Here is a 19,336-nt window from a genome sequence, read left to right as displayed (position 1 = left end):
TCATTTTAATTGTAGTAAATTTTTTCTTTATTAGACAATATTAGTAGGACCAAAGATGTTTTTGTTCAAACTTCATTAATTCAATTATTATAATTTATAATAAATTCAATTTATTATGTTGTATGACTTTATTATATCATACATATTTTTCAGTGGTAGTCAGGAGTTTGTATCCACCCCTCCTCTCATCCATGGACACAACTTAACTAGTCCCTTGCTATACATATGGCCACATAGGTACATCACCCAAAAACAGCATAAATGCATAATAATATTATTACCTAATCATTACCATATTTTTTAAATTATTTAAAAGATCAATATAATACATTTTTCACGACAGACGGTAACTTATTATTATCGTTGTCTGTGTATAACAAACGATTGGTAATAAGGTATTACTAAATGTAGTTCTATTAATATTATTTTTATTTATATATTAATTTGTTCACATGTAATACCTAGCACTGGTCCCTGGTATCATCTCCCCCTGAAGTAGAACTTTGGTGTCTGAAATTAGTCTAAAAATATAATGGCAACCCTAACCTAAGAACATTTCTGAAGTTTATCTCCACTCCACATACAAGCAATCATAATGAAATGCATTTTGGTTAAAATTAAAAATACCCATTGATTTTATTATAATATACTTCAAACTTCTCACATAGATCTATCTTGCCTTTGTTGCTTAAATGCATATTAGTTAATAATTATTACTTTTTAAAGTAATTTTAAAAAGTTCAATATTATTGATACATTTTGCACATAGACTTCTTTACTTCAGACAATTAAATTCTCTACAAAATAATTACATATGATCAAAATTGTATATAATACAAATAAATTGGTTGCCTCCTCCCCTTTTGAAAAACAGTATGGGAATGCCCATACTGTTCAAGGTGCTAGTTAATTTGTGTTTTAGATTTATTCAAGATTTCAATAAAAATAGTCCATAAATGTTTCAAATGGAAAACACCTGAAAGGAAAGGGTAAGTTCAGTATGATGATAAAAACTAATTTAGAAAATATATATTCTTTAGTATTATCTGTTCAATTCATAATTTATAGAACATAAACATTACAATGTAGCCATGTAGGATTACATGAAATATTTGGAACATTTCTTAAAAAAACATAATTAATAATAATTACTTTTAAGTATCTAGCTATAAGGTTATAACTATAATTTATAAAATAAATCTTATATTTTAAGTGTTTTGATAATATATCATATATTTTTGTATTAACATTTCTGGGAATTAAAAATTATATCATAATATAAGTACAATTTAGCACTTAGTATTAAACATTATTATCAGAAAACAATTATTTGGTAAAATTTCGTCTAACGTGTAGCAAATATACACTGACTAAAAATAACTAAATTAAACTCACATGCCATTAATCTATCACATTTTTTAATATCGTTGTACTGTTTTTAAAAATGTGTCCTTTAAACCACCATAATAAATTAAAAGTATGTTATATTAAATCATAAAGCATTTATTTTAAAGTAACTACAAAAAGATAACATTTTAACAAACCAAATGAAGTAAAAATATGAATTTTTGTGATGTTAAAATAAAAATACACCCATGTTTGTTTTTAATACATAACAAATGTAAAAAAAAATATAAATATATATATATATGATGATTTGTATCATATTATTAATAAATATCTATGGCTAAACTTTACCATTATAATTAATTTCAGAAATCAATGTTATTATTAGTATATAAAATTAGTAAAAGATCTATAAATTAAATTACTCTAGAATTTGAGTAATTGTGATTTAATAAATAAATGTTTTTAACTATAACTTAAAATAGTGATTCATGAATTAATTAAAAATATAAATATTAATTTTATTATTTTTATTTTACTTATCAAAGAAACATCATAGATATTGATTTAAAATAATATGGTTCTTAAGAAGTCAATTTCAGAACCATCTATGACAGTCTTGAGAAAGGGTACATTATGAAAATTAAATTAAAATTGTTTTTCATACAATTGTAATAATACCAATTTTGTAGAAATTAAATAATGCAAATACAACCAAAATTAGCTATATATACACAATTAGATATTAGTTCAATTGTTGAACACTAATGTGCTGAAATTTTTCACGAGTAAGATGGAACAAAAAAATTAATAATAATTATAAACATTTCTTTACAATAAGTATCTACAACTCATCTTTAGGCTTCTCACGTTCTTCTTCTTCTTCTTCTCCTTCCTCACTCTGTAAAATAATATTTTATTTATTAATTTTTTTTTTAATCAATTTATGATTTTTATTTTTTATACAAGCATGTATCAAATAAAGGTGACCTATTTATAATTGAAATAAAACAATTCTTTTAACTTTCTAGTTTACCATACTGCATCTATACAATTTTTTTAATTTGTTTAGACAATGAACATGGAAGTATAGCCATGATTATATAGTTTCAAATCAAAATTTTTATGTTGTTAAAGGTACAAATTTGAATATAAAAATGTTTGACTCATTAGCGAGGATGGCTATTAATCTTTTGTAGTAATAACATATTGATTCAAAAATGATAATTACCGATGTGCTAGAAGAACTTTCTTGTTTTCCATCAGCTTCGATAAACTTAATGATTGCTTCTAATGTTCTGTCTCCATTATATTCAATGGCCTAATAAATATAATTCATTAATGAAATATTTTGTAAAAGAATATTCTACGTTTTAAAATGTATTTAATAGTTGAAAATTCATAGTTAGAAAAAAAGTTTTACAAATAAAAAAATGTCTTAACATACTTTTGGACTATCTCCCTTTGGATAGAAGGTTAGTGTGGGGAAGCTGGAAATTTTGGTATGCTCAAGTTCATTAATTGTAGCATCCATTTTGGCAATGATAATATCGTCTTTATCAGAAAAATATTCTCCAACCTAAAATTTAAATTAATATGAATAAAAACTTGATTTAAGTAATAACAACATTAGATTTATATTTGTTTACTTTATCCAAAATTGGAGCGAGCTGTTTACAATGTCCACACCATGGGGCGTAAAATTCCACAAGAACATTCTTAGTTGAATCCAAAGCTACACTATCAAAGTTAGTAGCAGTCAAAGTCCAGACTGGGTTCTTGTTCCAATCTTCAGGTAATTCTTCAGAAAGTAAATGTTGCTAAAAAAAAAATGTTTTGTCAAAAACAATAATCAATAGAAAATATAATAATTAGTAATTATCATTCATCATACCTTAACTTTTCCTTCAACAAAATCTGAGACGAATTTCTTTACATTTTCTCCAGTTAATTCAGAAGATTCTGGTTTAAATTTGGTCATATCATCTTCAAGTTTGATTGCTCTCATGCTTGGTACTTCATTCTTTTTCATTCCAAAGAACTCCAAAATCCTTTGATGTTCTTCTTCATCAGCATCAATAGTAACAAACACAATCTAAAGAAATACAATTTAATCAAATTAATTAATTTTTATAAATCAATAAATACAATTTAACTTACTTTTCCTCTGAAGTCAAGTGCAACAGGCTTAATGTCATCAATGAATTTTTCGAAGTGTCCTTCTTTTTTAGATAAGAAGAGTAATAAATGACTCTTAATCTGACCACCAAATATTTTTTGGGCAGTTTCTTGGTTGAATTCTATAATAGGAGGCAATGAATGAACAAAAATAAATTTCTTGATGTCTTCAACATTGGAAATCTCTTGTTCAAATACAACTTTCTTTTCATCAAACTAAAATTAAAATCAAAATTTATAAATAATACTATAATAAAAAAATTATATATTAACATTTTAAAGCTTACATCTTTATATAAAACAAATGTATCCTTGTGTTCTAAATCAGGAAATTTAGAATAATCCGATACAATACCAAATGGATGATCATCAACAGAGTCAGCCAGTTCTGAAAATATTTTTGCTGCATCTGATTCTAAATTTTCGAAATAACCAACAATAGCAACATGTTTTCCCTCGATGAACGATTTGAATTCTTCTTCCGAGTTCAAAGCCTTTGAAGCTGGGCCAGACTTCTTTATTACCCACTGGATGATTTCATCCTTAGTTCGGCCACCTGCATTGTTAAAATACAAAATAATTATTATAAAATGACAATTTCAATAACACTATCAATCAAAAAAAAAATTATTTTTTGTATACCTGAGTAGTCAATTGATTTTCCACTTTTAAAGAACTTCAAAGTTGGATATCCTCGGATACCAAACTGTTCAGCTAAGTCACTCTCAATAGTAGCATCTACTTTGCCCAATTTAACTGGTATTTCATTCTGGATTAAATGTTGAGCTGCATTTGCATATTCTGGTGCTAATTGTTTGCAATGACCACACCATGGTGCATCTACAAAATGTACATAAAACACCAAAATTATAAAATAATAAATAAACTTTAAAAATAATAACAAAATTCAAATTCATTGAGTAAAAACTTTAGTTTTTATAATTTTTATGTTCTTATAACCAACATCCACAGCAAACAAATAAAGATTAAATATAAAGTTTTAAAAAATGATGAGTTACAATACAATTTTCATTAATTTCATATAATACTGATTTACATCCTAATTGGTTACAAACTTGATATGGGACACTTTAATATATAATCAACATTAATAAATATCATTGATGAATATACTGAAAAAGGCATATAATATATAAATTTAAAATAACATTTATATTTTATAATGACATATAAATTATATTTTAATACCCTAAAACTTAAAAAGTCTAATCGTTAACTCATTTTTATTTATTATTATAATTTAAATATTTTCTTACACTTATAATTTTTTTAACTTAACCATTGAATTAGTATAAAAGAAAATTTATATTAAAACAAATTTTAAGTTGTTTTGATTAATTTTTTTTTCTTTAAATAGTTTTTAATTAGTTAATAGCTTTTTTTGTTCTAGTCTCATAGAGCCAAATGAAAATTAATTGTACCTTAACAAAATGTATTAATTAATAAAATAATGATTTGGTATAAATTAAAATTATTGTATTTGATGTATCTAATGTAAATAAATTTTAAGGTTTTACATTTAGCATTACAGTAGAGGCTTTAGCCTAGTGGTATACAAAGAAAATAATTTCAGGGGGGAAGGGGGAATAAATAAAATTTCCATTCTTAAATTCCAATTAATAATACAATCAAAATCAATGCCCGTACCAACCATACACTTCAGGGAAGTTTGAACCCCAAAAACACTCCCCCCACTATATAAGCCACTGCTTTAGCCTAAATGTTTGTCAAGTATAATGCACAGATATTTAAACACATACAATCAATTTTTTTCCATAGATATATAAATATGGGACATCTAGGTTAAGTATACGATTTTATACTTGAAAATGTTATACTGTACAAATATTAATAATAAAAAAAAAAATTATATATACAATTACTAAAAAGAAAGTAGACAATTTTTCAAAAAAGAACAAATTTAATATTCATGATAATTAAAAATAATTTATTCTGAACATAGAAATTAGTAGAGAAATATGATTGCTATTACATTATAATTTATAGATATAAAAAAAGTTAATCAATATTATAGTACACACACAAAGTAGTTAATTATATGGTTATTATTTATAAAAATAAATTTTAGTTATTGGTTATCAATTTTAATAGTACCAATTCCATAGATATACATTTTAATGTTATAAAGAAATATTAATAACAAGATATTTTATTAAAAATTATGCAAACAAATAAATATTTAAAAATTTTTTTTTTTTCAACAATAAAAAACTATTAAGAAACTTGAAATTTTCAAAAAATAAAAACAATAATAAAATACAATTTGTAATGAAATTATAATTGGTAACATATTGGGTCAGGCCAAATTAAAAAAAATTTTAGTTATAATTTATATGTAATATTCAAGTTAAAAAAATGTTTTTCCTTTTATCAGTTTTTATATAAGTATGAAAAATTAAGCCAAAAAAAAAATGCATATTTTAATGTATAATAAATAAATGATAATAGTAAATAGTAGGCAAGTGCTTTTATTAGTTTATTAATAATAAAAAAATCATTTTTTTTGTAAAAAAAATGTTTATAGTCAAATATATGGTACTCAAATTTATGATACAGGTTATAGCTAGTAAAATATTTACTCCATAGCATTAATTATAGAATATAAATAGTTAAATTGTAGGATGAAATTTTTTTAAATAATAGTTATATAATATAAATTATAATCAATTTAAATATAATTACTCATTATAATAAATTAACAGATAAACATGACTAATAAGAAATTATGTTATTAATGTTTTGATAACACTATCCTATAAATACAGTTTAATATAATATCAGTTGCTTGAATCTATTTATGACGACTATATTCAATAAATGGTTTGATTAGATATAAAAATTAAAAATATAACTAATAATTTAATAAAGCCACTTAAATAATAAGTTTAGCAGTTTATTTTTATCTTTTAACTTTATGAACAATTAATAAAATATCTTATTATAAAAAATAAATAGTTATTAAAATATCTATTTTCTCTATAAAATAATACTAAATGTTTTAATATATAAGAATGGATTGCTAACACCATCATTGGTTAATTTGTATTATTTCATATTTATCGATTAGATTTATAAGAATTGAACAATTTTTCTTTGAAAGCTATAGAAGTTTAAAAGTATATTAATCTATTTTATCACAGATTGTCACATCAAATGTTAATACCTTTAGTCTATATAAAAAACATACCTATTCGTCAAGAGAAATTATAAAGTATTTGTTAAAATATGAAAGCGTTAAGAGAAGATAAAATAGTCAATCAATAGTATTCTTTTCATTGAATAAAAATAGGTGTCGAGGATAATATCCAAATAGGTACAGAAGAGAGAAAAACACTGATCACATTTATATTTTTACTATTCATTAATTATACAAATTTGTATTCTTTATATTTCATTTGAAATTATACATAAAAATTAAGAATTTCAACTAACTAAAAGAACTTACAAAATTGACCACCTTTTTATTTAAAAACTATATTCAATATAATATTGTGTATTATTTAGATATTAAAATTAAATAAAAAACCAAAGCCACAAAGACCCTTCCCCCACTCTGAAAAATATGGTTCTCAATCAATGGAAAAACCTATGTGTCATACAATAAAACCACTAAATTAGATGGGTTGTGATGATGTTTTCTAACCTTTAAAATGAAACAGTTTTAATGTTTGTTAACAACATGAACATAACTTTTACTCACAGAATTTGACGAGTAGATATTCCGACGACGAGACAATCTTTTGGAAGTTGTCTTTTGTTAACACAAGCACGCCTTCGTCAGATTCGACGGCCACCTGTTCCTGGACACCGGCGTCAGCGATCACCGAGTTTACAAACAGGAACGCTGCGAACGCTACGTGAAGGATCATGTCGATTCGATTCTGCAGAAAATAAAATACGAAAACATGCATCATAGAGAGAACAACATAAATGGTGAGTAGGTGGTGGATCACCGTTAACCACAGGTAATTATTACAATACTGTACAGTTACGACTGTACAATAGACGAGATGTTGAGATCCACCTATAAAATATAATATGACAGCCGTTGACGACACCGAGGATTTTAAGTACTTACCGGAAAGTGCTGGATTATAATGACGATTTAACGTGCACGTAAAATTTGAAAACAACGTATAAAACTAAAAAAAAAAAACTTAACGGATCTAACAAGTATTACACTAAGGGGACTACGACGACCACTTCTGCGTTGGTTGTGCGAATAGCGACGGAAAAATGTGCGTCGTGCGGAGTTGTCCGCCGCTGATAAAATGTTGATGATGTAAACAAAATGTTCGTGCTGGCTCGTGGTGCCCTATCATTGGTCCGCGGGCGCAGTGTACACGCGAACACATTTTCGAGCCAATAATTGTAGCGTACGTCGTCTGCGTTTCCTCTCTCTCACTCACGCACTTAATGCTCAACAGTCGGTGCTCTTATCTTACTTATCTCAATTCAGACACGTCAAAAAAAACATAATGATAATTTTATTATTAATTTCGTAAAGTACTGTGACCATAACACGTAGTCGAAAGAATAATAATATAAGGTGCCTTTATCCACATTATACACGATATGTATTTTCTTAATTTTTCTTAATACGAAATATTCAATGATCCAACGTTAAGTGCATAAATAGTGATTACTCATCCAGATTTCAATATAGGCCGGTATGTATCTGGTAGCAACCATAGATACAGGGCCGGATTTAGAAAGGGCTAATTAGGCTATAGCTTAGGGCCCCCACAGTTTAGTAATTATTTAATATATTATGTTAAATATAAAAAACAATTTATAATATAGAACTTAAACTACTGGTAATTAATTTTGCGAGTAATGAGTTGAAATTAGTAAATGTTGTTTAATAATAATAAAATGTGATAATTTGTTTATAGATTATTTAGCCCCCCGCAATACTTTCCGCACAAGGCCTAACGCATACGTAAATCCGTCCCTGTATAGATATTTCTTTAACATCTATTACATTATATGAAATCACATCTACTGCCGACTATTATTTGTAGTTAATATTTGTATTTCCTTATTGAAAATCTTTATGCCTACATACTACACAGGTACATAGATTATTCATTTGTGACGGATCTGTTTCAGTAACATGTGCGTCCTCAGGGGGGCAAGACAGGGTATTTCCTCCCTAGGATTTTAAATTTGTTTTCCAAAGCATTATTTGTAGGTACCTAATTGTAATAATGACGGAACATAATAATGTACTTTATAAATAAAATGTATAAAAAAATCTTCATTTATTTTTTAAATTAATTTTATCTCCCCTTCCTAGAAAAATGTATGGGGACGCGGATGCCCATGTTCAGCAATACAATTTTAAAACTTCAAATTTAAGTTACATGCAGACGGTTTAACGTTTAGCTTGTCATAGGCGGGGCGGGGATATCGGTGACCGGCATAATTTGAATATTACTGCTTACCTACCATTCCTATACGAATTACTGGCTGTCTCTAACTCATAATATACAAGTATAACCTAGAGAATATATTATTATATTAAGATATTCTATCTTACCGATGGTTCAAAAAATATCGGTGCTATTTTAATATTTATAAGAAAAATTTATAATTTATACATTACTAGTCATCAGTGATATTTTTTTATTATTAATTATAATATAAAATCTATAAATAGTCTTTAGTGTCTGTGCATTGATTAATTATAATGAAATCTATATAAAAATAAATAAACATTTAATAATTGCTGGGTAGAAATACTCGAAAATGTAATATAGTGTCTCATAAATTGTTAATTAAAAATTTCTCATTTACATCTTTTTATACATTTTAGATTGTATTCACCATGAGTTAGTGAATGATAACTTTACTGTATACAGTATACATTATATTTTTTTTATATTAAATGTTTTGTCTGTTTAGTGAAGGAACACACCAGGCCCAGGGGCAAATGATAAGCTCTGCGTATCCCCAAAATCAGAATCGGTGTGTTTTCTTGCTGGATCAGAAATTAAATATACTTGTTCATTGCTCAATATACGATTTTGACTCTTTACCAGCTATTAGTTATTACACTTGACTTGCCTGGTCTCGCTATAATCCTTTTAGTTCTATTTTTTTTTATTTTACAAAAACATTTCGAAACATTTAAAATTTTAACTTTAATACAATCATGGATTTTAATTATATTAATAATAAAATTGTATATAAGTTTCGATTTCTATTCTTTATTTGACATCTTGATCTTATTCTTTTTCCTTTAAATGAGACGAAAAGTTTCAAAATAATTATAAAATCAGTTTTTATATGCTTAATTTATATAAATTTAAATTATGAAAACGATTTAACAAACACACGTATATACGTTTATAAATATAACATATTATGATAATACTGGTTACTTAAACATTATATACTTATTGAGGAATTGAGGACAATAAAACAAATGTGCAGTATAATAAAGTTGGCCGCGTTAGTTGGCTATAATAATCATATCACAAACCCTGAGCGTATTTTTTTTATTATTTTTTTTTTTTTTTTGGCATAGGTACATTTAATAAAGTCCTGGCTATTCTTATTTGCTTATTTAAATATATGATATCAATGAGCATTAATTAAATGTATTATTATGTTCTTTTAGATATAATGGTATTATAAGCTGTTTGTACAAATATGATAAAATCAATTCATTTAATTTGACAAAATACAAAATATGGAGACTACAGGTACCACTACAAATACTCGTACTTTACAGTCGGAACTATTTCTAGAAATGAACGAGGGACAAGAATCTAGTGAAACTCATAACATAAGAAGTAAGTTTTTTTTTAACCATTAGTAATAACCAATAATAAATACTATAGATCTAATAATGAAAATGATTAAATGTAAACCCAAAAACCCAGTTAATCGTATATATTATTTTATAAGCGTATTAGTAGCCAGTATACAGAAAATACATCATTTCATTTTGAATCGTGGATAAAACATAAAACATATAACTATCTATATAAGTTGTATTAGGTATAGGTACACAATACCATAATATGTGTAAAATTTATAACTCAACAAATATTTATAATATATGTATTCAACCTCTATTGGCTCTATCCAACTGTTTAAATAAAATTAATTCAACTTAATATAATACTTAAAATCATACCTTTTACATGTATAAATTACAGTATACCTATATTTAGTCTAAAATATAAATTATAGCCTAATAATTAATAAAGATGTTATAGCATTAATTATAAATACTAGTATTTATAATCAATGGTTATAATAGTTACAGTAGCCATACCTATTATATTGATTTTATCTAATCGCTTTAGGTAGCTATTATTAATTTATCATAAAATAGATGAACCTAAATATAAGTTTTTACATGCGAGAATTTGCTACTTTTTACGAAATCGAGTTTTAGTAGGTATTTTGTATTTTTAAATTTTAAATATCTTTAAATCTGTATTAATTTCACAAAATAATTTTTTCAATACTTGAAAATGTATAAATGTATAAAATATAATTCATGATTATTTATGTATATGTAACATATTACTAATACAAATTTAGGAACATAGCCGCGTAGGCATAGAAGGATGAGATGATAAAAAATTTAAAACTACTGACTTCAAACTTCTCCTCTTTAAAAATGTACGATGCTATGTAAATAAATATTTTTTCCAAATATGCATAGTACATACCTTATCTTATTTTTTAAGTAAAATAAGTAAATATAATATAATAATACACATTTTTATCAGAAGTCTTTGTAGATTATAGTGTAATCTATATTATATCTTATACTATACATATAGTTATAGACTTATAGTACCTACTTTACTATGTATTATAGCCACAATATGAACAATTAGATAATATGTAATAAAATTAATGAATAGTTATGTTCACCTATTAAAAAAAGGGCATAGTGGTATCGACATGCTATATAAAAGGTTCCAGTGGATCATTGTAATGGATATTGGATGTGTTAAATTTAAATTTAATATATCTAGGGATATATCATTGTATACGAAAAATGATTCTAAGCAGAGACGATCTGTCAGCTTAAATCACCAAATACATTTCATATTATTAATATTTAATTATTTTAATAATACATATTTACGAGTATATTTATATTATTATTATCCTTTGAGTCAATAGGGTAGCTTACAGTAAAACAGTATGAATAGGGTTATGGACTTATGGTATGAATAAGTAGTATCTAAAAATAAATCTATATATTTTTTAAATCTAATTACGTATAGTAAAATATATATTATACGTTATATTGTATTAAGTTCCAACTATTCCAAGTAATAACTTTTACCGAATAATTTTTTCTTTACCCCTCCCCCTCTTCCTCAAATTTACTGCCAAATACCACCAAATCAAAGTTAAAAATCTTAACATTTTTTCTGCTCCAAAAGGTAATGACAGGCACACAAAAAAATATAATTATAATTATTCATTTATTCCGTTATCCGCTTAGAATCTAAAAATTGAATTGTTTTTTTTTTGTTTATTTAAAAATGAATAACATGCAGCAGAAATGTATAACGAATATTTTTATTAGCATTTATTGGGCCATGGTATAACTTTCAAAATGTTTTGCTTTATTTTGTGTCATTTATAGATGTGAATTTTTACTAATAAAATAAAAAATAACAGATCTTTGTTCAGAATCGTTTTTTTTTTTTGTGAAACATAATCCTATTCATTTTCAGGCTACAATAAAATCGACAATTTCAGAAAAATATGACTAAAACATACAAAAATAACGAATAATTGTATAATAAAAATAATATTTTTAAATAAAAACAGATATTATAGAAACCTCTAAATCTACCTATATATTTAAAATATTCTATATTATTTAATGAAATAAAGAAAAATAAATCATTATTTGAAGGAATATCTTATAGACTTTATTAATACTTGTGCTCCCCTGGATAATTTTCAATAATTTTGATTTGGTTTACATGGCTATTGTTTACTTATAATTTAAAAAACCGTGGCCGTTAAAAAATCAAAATTTTACAATCTAAAAAAATGGCTCTTTATAAAGTTAAGTACATAATAAAATAATATTTTATCACTCCTAAATTTCATCTTTAGTTAGACCAAAGATCCTCAATAAGAATAGAATATGAATAAATTATATTCGATAATTTAATATATTATAAATTAAATTAAATTATCGAAATAACAAAATCATTTTTAAATGGGTCTTTAGGCTCTAGTTATTCTTTGCATTTTTATTACTGATGATGTACGCATAGTGTCATATACAGCTTAACGGAATTAAATATTTTCAGTATGACCTCCTTTTACAAACCAGAAATGCTTAAACAGTTAGGTATATACAATATACACATAGACATATGGCATATGTGTCTATACGGTAAAACGCACATCACTTTTATATTTTTAAATTAATTTTGTATTGGATATTGAAAATGTATAGAAAAAATGTACATTGAATAGGTATACTGAAATACGTAAATAATGAAACATACCGGTAATTAGAAAATTAAAAAAATTACTATTTTTTTTTTATACTACCTACGGTACTAAATTCGCATTTAATCTAAGTATTGTTTTACATTTATAGGTAGGTTTATAATTAAATGTAAAACAGTAAAACGTGTATTGCTGCATAATCATTAATACATGGAGGAATTATATCAATAGCAGTAATTTTATATTATATTATGTATATTTAATATTTATGTCATATTAATTATTATATTAATCATAGTTGCTTGTAGTGTTTGTACAACATATCAACATATAGTACATACTATAATATTTTAAGTATTACATATTATAATGATTCACGGAAATAACTTAATGCATTATTATTATTATTATTTACTTTATAAATAATTATTTAGCTAATGGAAAATTATATAAAATAACTTATATATACCTAGGTAACTAATTAATCAGTAATCACGCTATATTAACTTTTAAGTTATATCTATTAAAATTCATAACATTGGCTTAACTTAACTAACCCAATTTAGTTTTTTAAACCGTTTTTAACACCTACCGAATATTCAATAATCTGCATGATTAGATAAATTCGATTATACTTAATTTTTTGTATTATATTATATATGTCGATTACATATTATTATTAATATATTGCCATGCCATTAAGTTGTAAATACATATATGACATAATTTTATTTATAACAAAATTAAAGTTAAAAATTAGAAATATATTAATTGAATGACTCGTGAAAGAGGAAAGTGATAATGATCAACGATTTTTATTGCCGTTCCTATATTACGAAAGTTTGGTTCATAGACCCTAGGCCTTAGCCGGAAAAATTTATTTAGGGGTGGAGGTTAGAGTATAAAAATGTTATATTTTGTAAAAAAAATATGAAATTATAAAAATATTATTTTATTCAATCTTATTTCAAGAAAAAATTTCGGGGGGGGGGGGTCTGAACCCTAACCCACTCCTGACTACGGCCTTGCATGACCTACCGAGATATGTCTGGAGATACATATTTATACATGTTACACGTGATTATAATATAAAAATACAATTAATTTTAAAATTATTTAAATAACACTATAATATTTAATATATTGTATAATATATACTCAATATAGAAAACAGATTTATACAAAATGGAAATGGAATTTGAGATATTTATAATGTATACATATATATATATATATATATATCAGTGTGACTGTGACAGTGCATAAAGATTAAAAATATTTCAGATATTTTAGAATGTACAATATTGTATAATACTATAATTATTGCATTCGTCATTTAAAATTTTAAAATACACTATAGAAATATTAGTACCTATCACCATTCTATCATTGTAATGCTATAAATCGTTTGTAACCGTTTATTACACAAACCTAGTGCGTTGTTTGTGTATAGAAGTATATATTATATAGGTATCAGAAAACAATACATTGTAAACTACGTGTATTTAACATTATTTTTCAGCGGAATAAGTATATATAATAGGAATGTTGTCAAATCATCAGTACACATTTGTAAAACAAAAGTAATTATAAATAAAAACGATAATTATATTAGTTTCGGGAGTAAAGGAATCTAACATGCATATAGGTGTATCAATATCGGAGCCAGCTAGTATTTCTCTAATAGTGGCGTGTTCAACTCTTATTTATCACAGAATATAATAGTAAATGTATACAACGTGACTTTTTTGAATGAAAAACCGGTTGACAAATCATTTTTTTCTACATAAATAATCAAGTATTTATAGTTGTTAGGAGCACATTTAAATTTAAATGCCAACCAAATAAGCCTTGTCCAGAAAAATTGTCCGTTGATGAAGATGGAGATTTAGTGGTTCGAAGAAGTCCGCTCGCCAAAGGCATTATAATAGGTAATAATGTCGTAGATTCCGTTATACATAATATTCAACATAATAAATAATTAGCGTTTGATATATATTATTGCATGTATTATAGAGCATATAAATCGAACTTTATTAAATATGGTCGGTATGCAAGTGTGGCGAAGCGCATTATTAATGGGCGACTTTATCCTGGAAAACAGGGATATTTTCACTAATGATCAAATTATATTGGAACTTGGTTCTGGAGTAGGATTGTCTGGAATTGTAGCCGCCATGTATTGCAAAGAAGTCATTTTTACAGGTAAACCTGGTTATTACTATATTGATAGATGGTTACGATTTATAAAAATACATAGGTTGTATGCTCATGATTGATTGTAATAATATAGTCTAATATTATAAAAAAAAGTAAAACTATATCTATAACTAATGCTCTATGATATTTAATTGAATTTTTTTAGATATCAATAACAAAGATATATTGTCAATGATTGAAAAAAACATAAACTTAAATCAAGATTTAGTCGTTAGTCACACAACAGTTTTACCGTTGAATTTTAACGAACCCGAATTGCCTGATGCACTCTATGACAAGTTAAAAAATTTACAAATTTTAATAGCTGCAGATGGTATGTTATATTTTACATATTATTTAAATTGTAAATTATAAAAAAAATTAAATACATATACAGGGTATCCCGAGAGGATTTAACCATTGCGATATCTCCTGAAATAATGAGGACATCATGATTCTGGTTTTTTAACAAGATTCACTAGGACAAGAACTACAAATATTTCATGTTTTAATTTATTTTTATGTTTTGGTAAAAAAGTTAAAAAACGTATTTTTTTATTTAATTATTTAAAAAAAAATTGAAGATAGCCATTTTGTAGGGTTTTTTTTTTCTGAAAATATTGACGTTTTAACATTTTAATTTCATCAATTTCCTGATTTTTAATATTTTTTCTGGATTCAAAAAAACTGCGAAATTATTATTATGTTTATGTCTTGCCAAAAAATGGGACAAGATAATAATTTCAAAACATTAAATTAGGTATTTAAATTGTGGACTATGCCATACTCAAATTACCAACAAGCTATAAAATATTAACTATTACGTATTTATACGTTGGCGGACAAAACACCTTTTTTTACTAAATTCAAAGTAAACAAAATACATTTGTTTTATCTATTTATTATAATTATTATAATATAACCGTACTTAATACTAGGTATAACAAAAATGTACATATTGATATTTTGTTAAATAGTTATTAACTTTATTTAAAAATTTAACAATTTAAAAAAAATAAAATATGACGTTTATTGCGAACCACACTGATGAAACCCGTTCGCCAGCCATACGAGCACACGGGCCACATGTTTGATACAATGATATACCACTATGGCGCTGTCGTATTAAATAATTCGCAGTTTTTTCGAAATTAGAAAAAATATTAAAAATCAGGAAATTGATGAAATTAAAATGTTTAAAACGTCAATATCTTCAGAAAAAAACTCTACAAAATGGCTATCTTCAATTTTTTTTAAATAATTAAATAAAAAAATACATCTTTTAACATTTTTACCAAAACATAAAAATAAATTAAAATATGAAATATTTGTAGTTTTTGTCCCTGTGAATCTTATTAAAAAACCAGAATTATGATATCTCCATTATTTCAAGAGATATTGCAATGATAGGTAAATCCTCGCGGGACATCCTATATATGATATAGTAATTAACCTATACCTAATGATAATTATATAAGTATATAGTATATACATATTGTGATCACGTTTTAAGATAACACTATAAATATGTCGAAGTACGTATATGCTTTAATTTAACTTAATTTTTTATTATTATGACACACAGGATTAAGTATACTAAATTTATTTTTGAAACCCAAATGTTTAACCTTTTGTTCCATCTAAGCATAGTAAAAAAAAATTTCGTTATATTTAGTATACCTAATAATTATATACTATTTTAATCAAACATTCAAACCTTTGTTTAATTTTATATGATTTATAGATCATTCTCAGACATTCAATTTTTAAGATAAAAGCAAATTATGTAAATTACCTTTAAAAAAATAATTTCAAATTCAAATTTGATCTCGAAAAGGGAGAAGGGTGCAATTCAAAAATAATTTATTGAATGTAATACTGTGTGTAGTGTATGCTCGAGAAAAAAATTACAAATTTGATTTTTCCAAAATAAGTTTAATACTATATGTCCTATAATGCTTTATACAGTAAAAAAACCTAAATCAAATTATTTTTCTATCAACCGAAATATTTAATTTTACCAACCGTAAATCATGAACACATAGTATAATAATATATTAATTAATATTATTTATTAATTGTACATTGTACAATACAATTTTTTTTTTAGTGATTTACGATAATGACATAACCAAACAATTTGTCAATACCCTAAAAAAAATAATGACAACATCTCCTAGAAAAACCGCTTATATAGCAATGGAAAAAAGGTATTGAACATGTAAATAAAATTATAACGTACCTATTATAGATATTAATTTCTTATTGTACAACTACTATATTATAAACTATACTTACATATTACTAAAAATCAATGCTATAACACCTATTTCTGACAACAGGTATGTATTTAGTTCAGTCGATTTGGAAGTTTGCGCTCCGTGTTACGAATACTTCAATGATCTATTATCACAAAATAACAATTGGTGTGAAGTACAGCAATTAGATTGCAATTTTCCACAATATTTCCAATACAAAAAAACCAAAGAACTAGTTATATTCAAATTAACCGCCAATAATTCCATGTAAAAAATGTAGTTAATCAGACAAAAATAAAATGTAGGCACATTAAAATTAGCCATTGGATATTTGAGTAAAGTTATTATTGTATTATTTTGAAACATTATTTAAATATAATATTAGCATTAATCAAATGTTTTACAATGATTAACTGATTAATTTTGAAATTTTCTTTTTAGCATTATCCAACCTAACCTAATCGTTAAAGAAATAATGGTACTGAGATTTGAGCATGTCTGGTACATTAGATTATAAATATAATATATGTATATGTATAATAAAAAGAATATACTTATAATATTACCATCATGCCGATGATCATTATATTATATATTATAACATATTAATAATAAATTTAATATTATACATTCGATACATACACGATACACACAAATTAATATAAATTTTTTACTAGCTAATTCTCGAAATATTTTACTTAAAATCTAAAATACAATTTATTTGGCTTTAAATACTACAATGCATGATAACTTTATAAGTTATCTAATACTTAAAAATATATTAATTTAAAAAAAAATTATGCAAATATATTATATCAAAACATCTCTATAAACAATTTGACGTTTATAGTATCTTTTTTCTATTCATAATAATCTATCCGATAAAATTATCTATCAGTAAACGGCTGTATGTGGCCCAATTTCTAAGCCCCTTTCTAAATACTATACTTTTAATAAAAATCATTTACTTATTAGGTCTAAGTAAAACAGTGAAAATGTTTTTACTCTTGAAAAATGTTTCAATTTAACATAAATGCGTGACACCCCGTAGAGAACACTCTGAACACTGAATTTCACACAACAACAAAAACCTTTTAGTGTCTATAATGCGCCGATACAAAAACTATTTCCACTGCGTTAGGTTTATGTTGTATAACAATTTATTAAATAACTTATAAGTTATAACTTAACTTGTTTTGGTCCTTTAGTTCGCGTCTAATAGATTTAACGTAAGTATACGATATAAGGGCCAGTGTATTATATCGACGAGTATGTTATACTACTTATACAGTTACACTATTATACTTTATCAAAACAAAATTGTTGGCACCAAACTTAAATTGTATTCTATAATGAGACAATAAAACTATGATAATTAGTTACCAGATATTTCATAATATAGTTCATATAAAATCTTAAGATAATCTAAAATGTTAAAATGTTGGCTCTTTGGGAATTAAAAATGAAATAGAAGAATAGAACCACAGAATATAATATCTAATATATTGTTTAAATATACTTTACTCGATGAAACACGATCGCGTAAGATTTTTATCTATTGATTTGAACTAATAGAACGCACAATTTAAAATTGGTAGATTAATTCTGAAAAAGAACTTTGTTTGGCCTATATTAAAAACTCTGATTTGGGAAAACGGTTAAAACATTTTTTGAATTATCATTTTTACTTTTTCAAGTTATCCAAAATGCGTTTGATGAACTCATATCATTTTGTCCTAATTTAAATAAATTTAAACGTGAGTCATTGTTTAAGGGTTTATTGAATTTAATTGGCAATTTTGATTAACTTTTAGAATATTTTTGAAAGTTTCAAGACATTTTAATCCGGGCTTTTATTG

The 19,336-nt window shown here is 24.9% G+C and overlaps 2 protein-coding genes across 5 annotated transcripts; one reads left to right on the top strand and one right to left on the bottom strand.

Annotated features, from left to right (window-relative positions):
* Positions 1-1,843: 1,843 nt before the first annotated feature.
* On the bottom strand, positions 1,844-7,837 carry LOC113551818 (protein disulfide-isomerase). The gene is made up of 10 exons (XM_026954323.1): positions 7,646-7,837; positions 7,268-7,448; positions 4,168-4,365; positions 3,813-4,081; positions 3,508-3,741; positions 3,242-3,442; positions 2,997-3,167; positions 2,795-2,926; positions 2,579-2,668; positions 1,844-2,248 (listed from the first exon to the last, which is right to left on the bottom strand). Exons 2-10 carry the CDS (start codon positions 7,434-7,436, stop codon positions 2,192-2,194), a joined length of 1,521 nt encoding a protein of 506 aa, XP_026810124.1. The 5' UTR covers positions 7,437-7,448; positions 7,646-7,837; the 3' UTR covers positions 1,844-2,191.
* Positions 7,373-17,868, top strand: LOC113551819 (methyltransferase-like protein 22). 4 transcript variants are annotated; one of them, XM_026954325.1, is made up of 7 exons: positions 7,373-7,500; positions 10,193-10,367; positions 14,829-14,951; positions 15,037-15,225; positions 15,386-15,553; positions 17,330-17,429; positions 17,562-17,868. In XM_026954325.1, the coding sequence occupies exons 2-7, from the start codon at positions 10,265-10,267 to the stop codon at positions 17,746-17,748; spliced, it is 870 nt and encodes a 289-aa protein (XP_026810126.1). In that variant the 5' UTR covers positions 7,373-7,500; positions 10,193-10,264; the 3' UTR covers positions 17,749-17,868. The 4 variants fall into 4 exon arrangements, with proteins under 4 accessions (XP_026810126.1, XP_026810127.1, XP_026810125.1 ...); XM_026954326.1 differs by lacking the exon at positions 7,373-7,500 and adding an exon at positions 8,007-8,116; XM_026954324.1 differs by lacking the exon at positions 7,373-7,500 and adding an exon at positions 8,036-8,237.
* The last annotated feature ends 1,468 nt before the right edge of the window (positions 17,869-19,336 follow it).

The sequence above is a fragment of the Rhopalosiphum maidis genome, chromosome 2, assembly GCF_003676215.2.
Source record: "Rhopalosiphum maidis isolate BTI-1 chromosome 2, ASM367621v3, whole genome shotgun sequence".
Classification (NCBI taxonomy): Eukaryota; Metazoa; Arthropoda; class Insecta; order Hemiptera; family Aphididae; genus Rhopalosiphum; species Rhopalosiphum maidis.
This window is presented reverse-complemented; position numbering and strand designations above follow the sequence as displayed.

What these genes read in the sequence shown, in the direction of transcription:
- LOC113551818 (XM_026954323.1), bottom strand. Translation starts at nt 7,436, where the DNA reads ATGATCCTTCACGTAGCGTTCGCAGCGTTCCTGTTTGTAAACTCGGTG. An exon ending in AAAATCAATTGACTACTCAG is followed by an intron (nt 4,082 to 4,167) that starts GTATACAAAAAA and finishes TTAACAATGCAG; the next exon opens with GTGGCCGAACTAAGGATGAA. An exon ending in AAAGTTCTTCTAGCACATCG is followed by an intron (nt 2,249 to 2,578) that starts GTAATTATCATT and finishes ATTATTTTACAG; the next exon opens with AGTGAGGAAGGAGAAGAAGA.
- LOC113551819 (XM_026954325.1), top strand. Translation starts at nt 10,265, where the DNA reads ATGGAGACTACAGGTACCACTACAAATACTCGTACTTTACAGTCGGAA. An exon ending in CGCCAAAGGCATTATAATAG is followed by an intron (nt 14,952 to 15,036) that starts GTAATAATGTCG and finishes CATGTATTATAG; the next exon opens with AGCATATAAATCGAACTTTA. An exon ending in TATATAGCAATGGAAAAAAG is followed by an intron (nt 17,430 to 17,561) that starts GTATTGAACATG and finishes TTCTGACAACAG; the next exon opens with GTATGTATTTAGTTCAGTCG.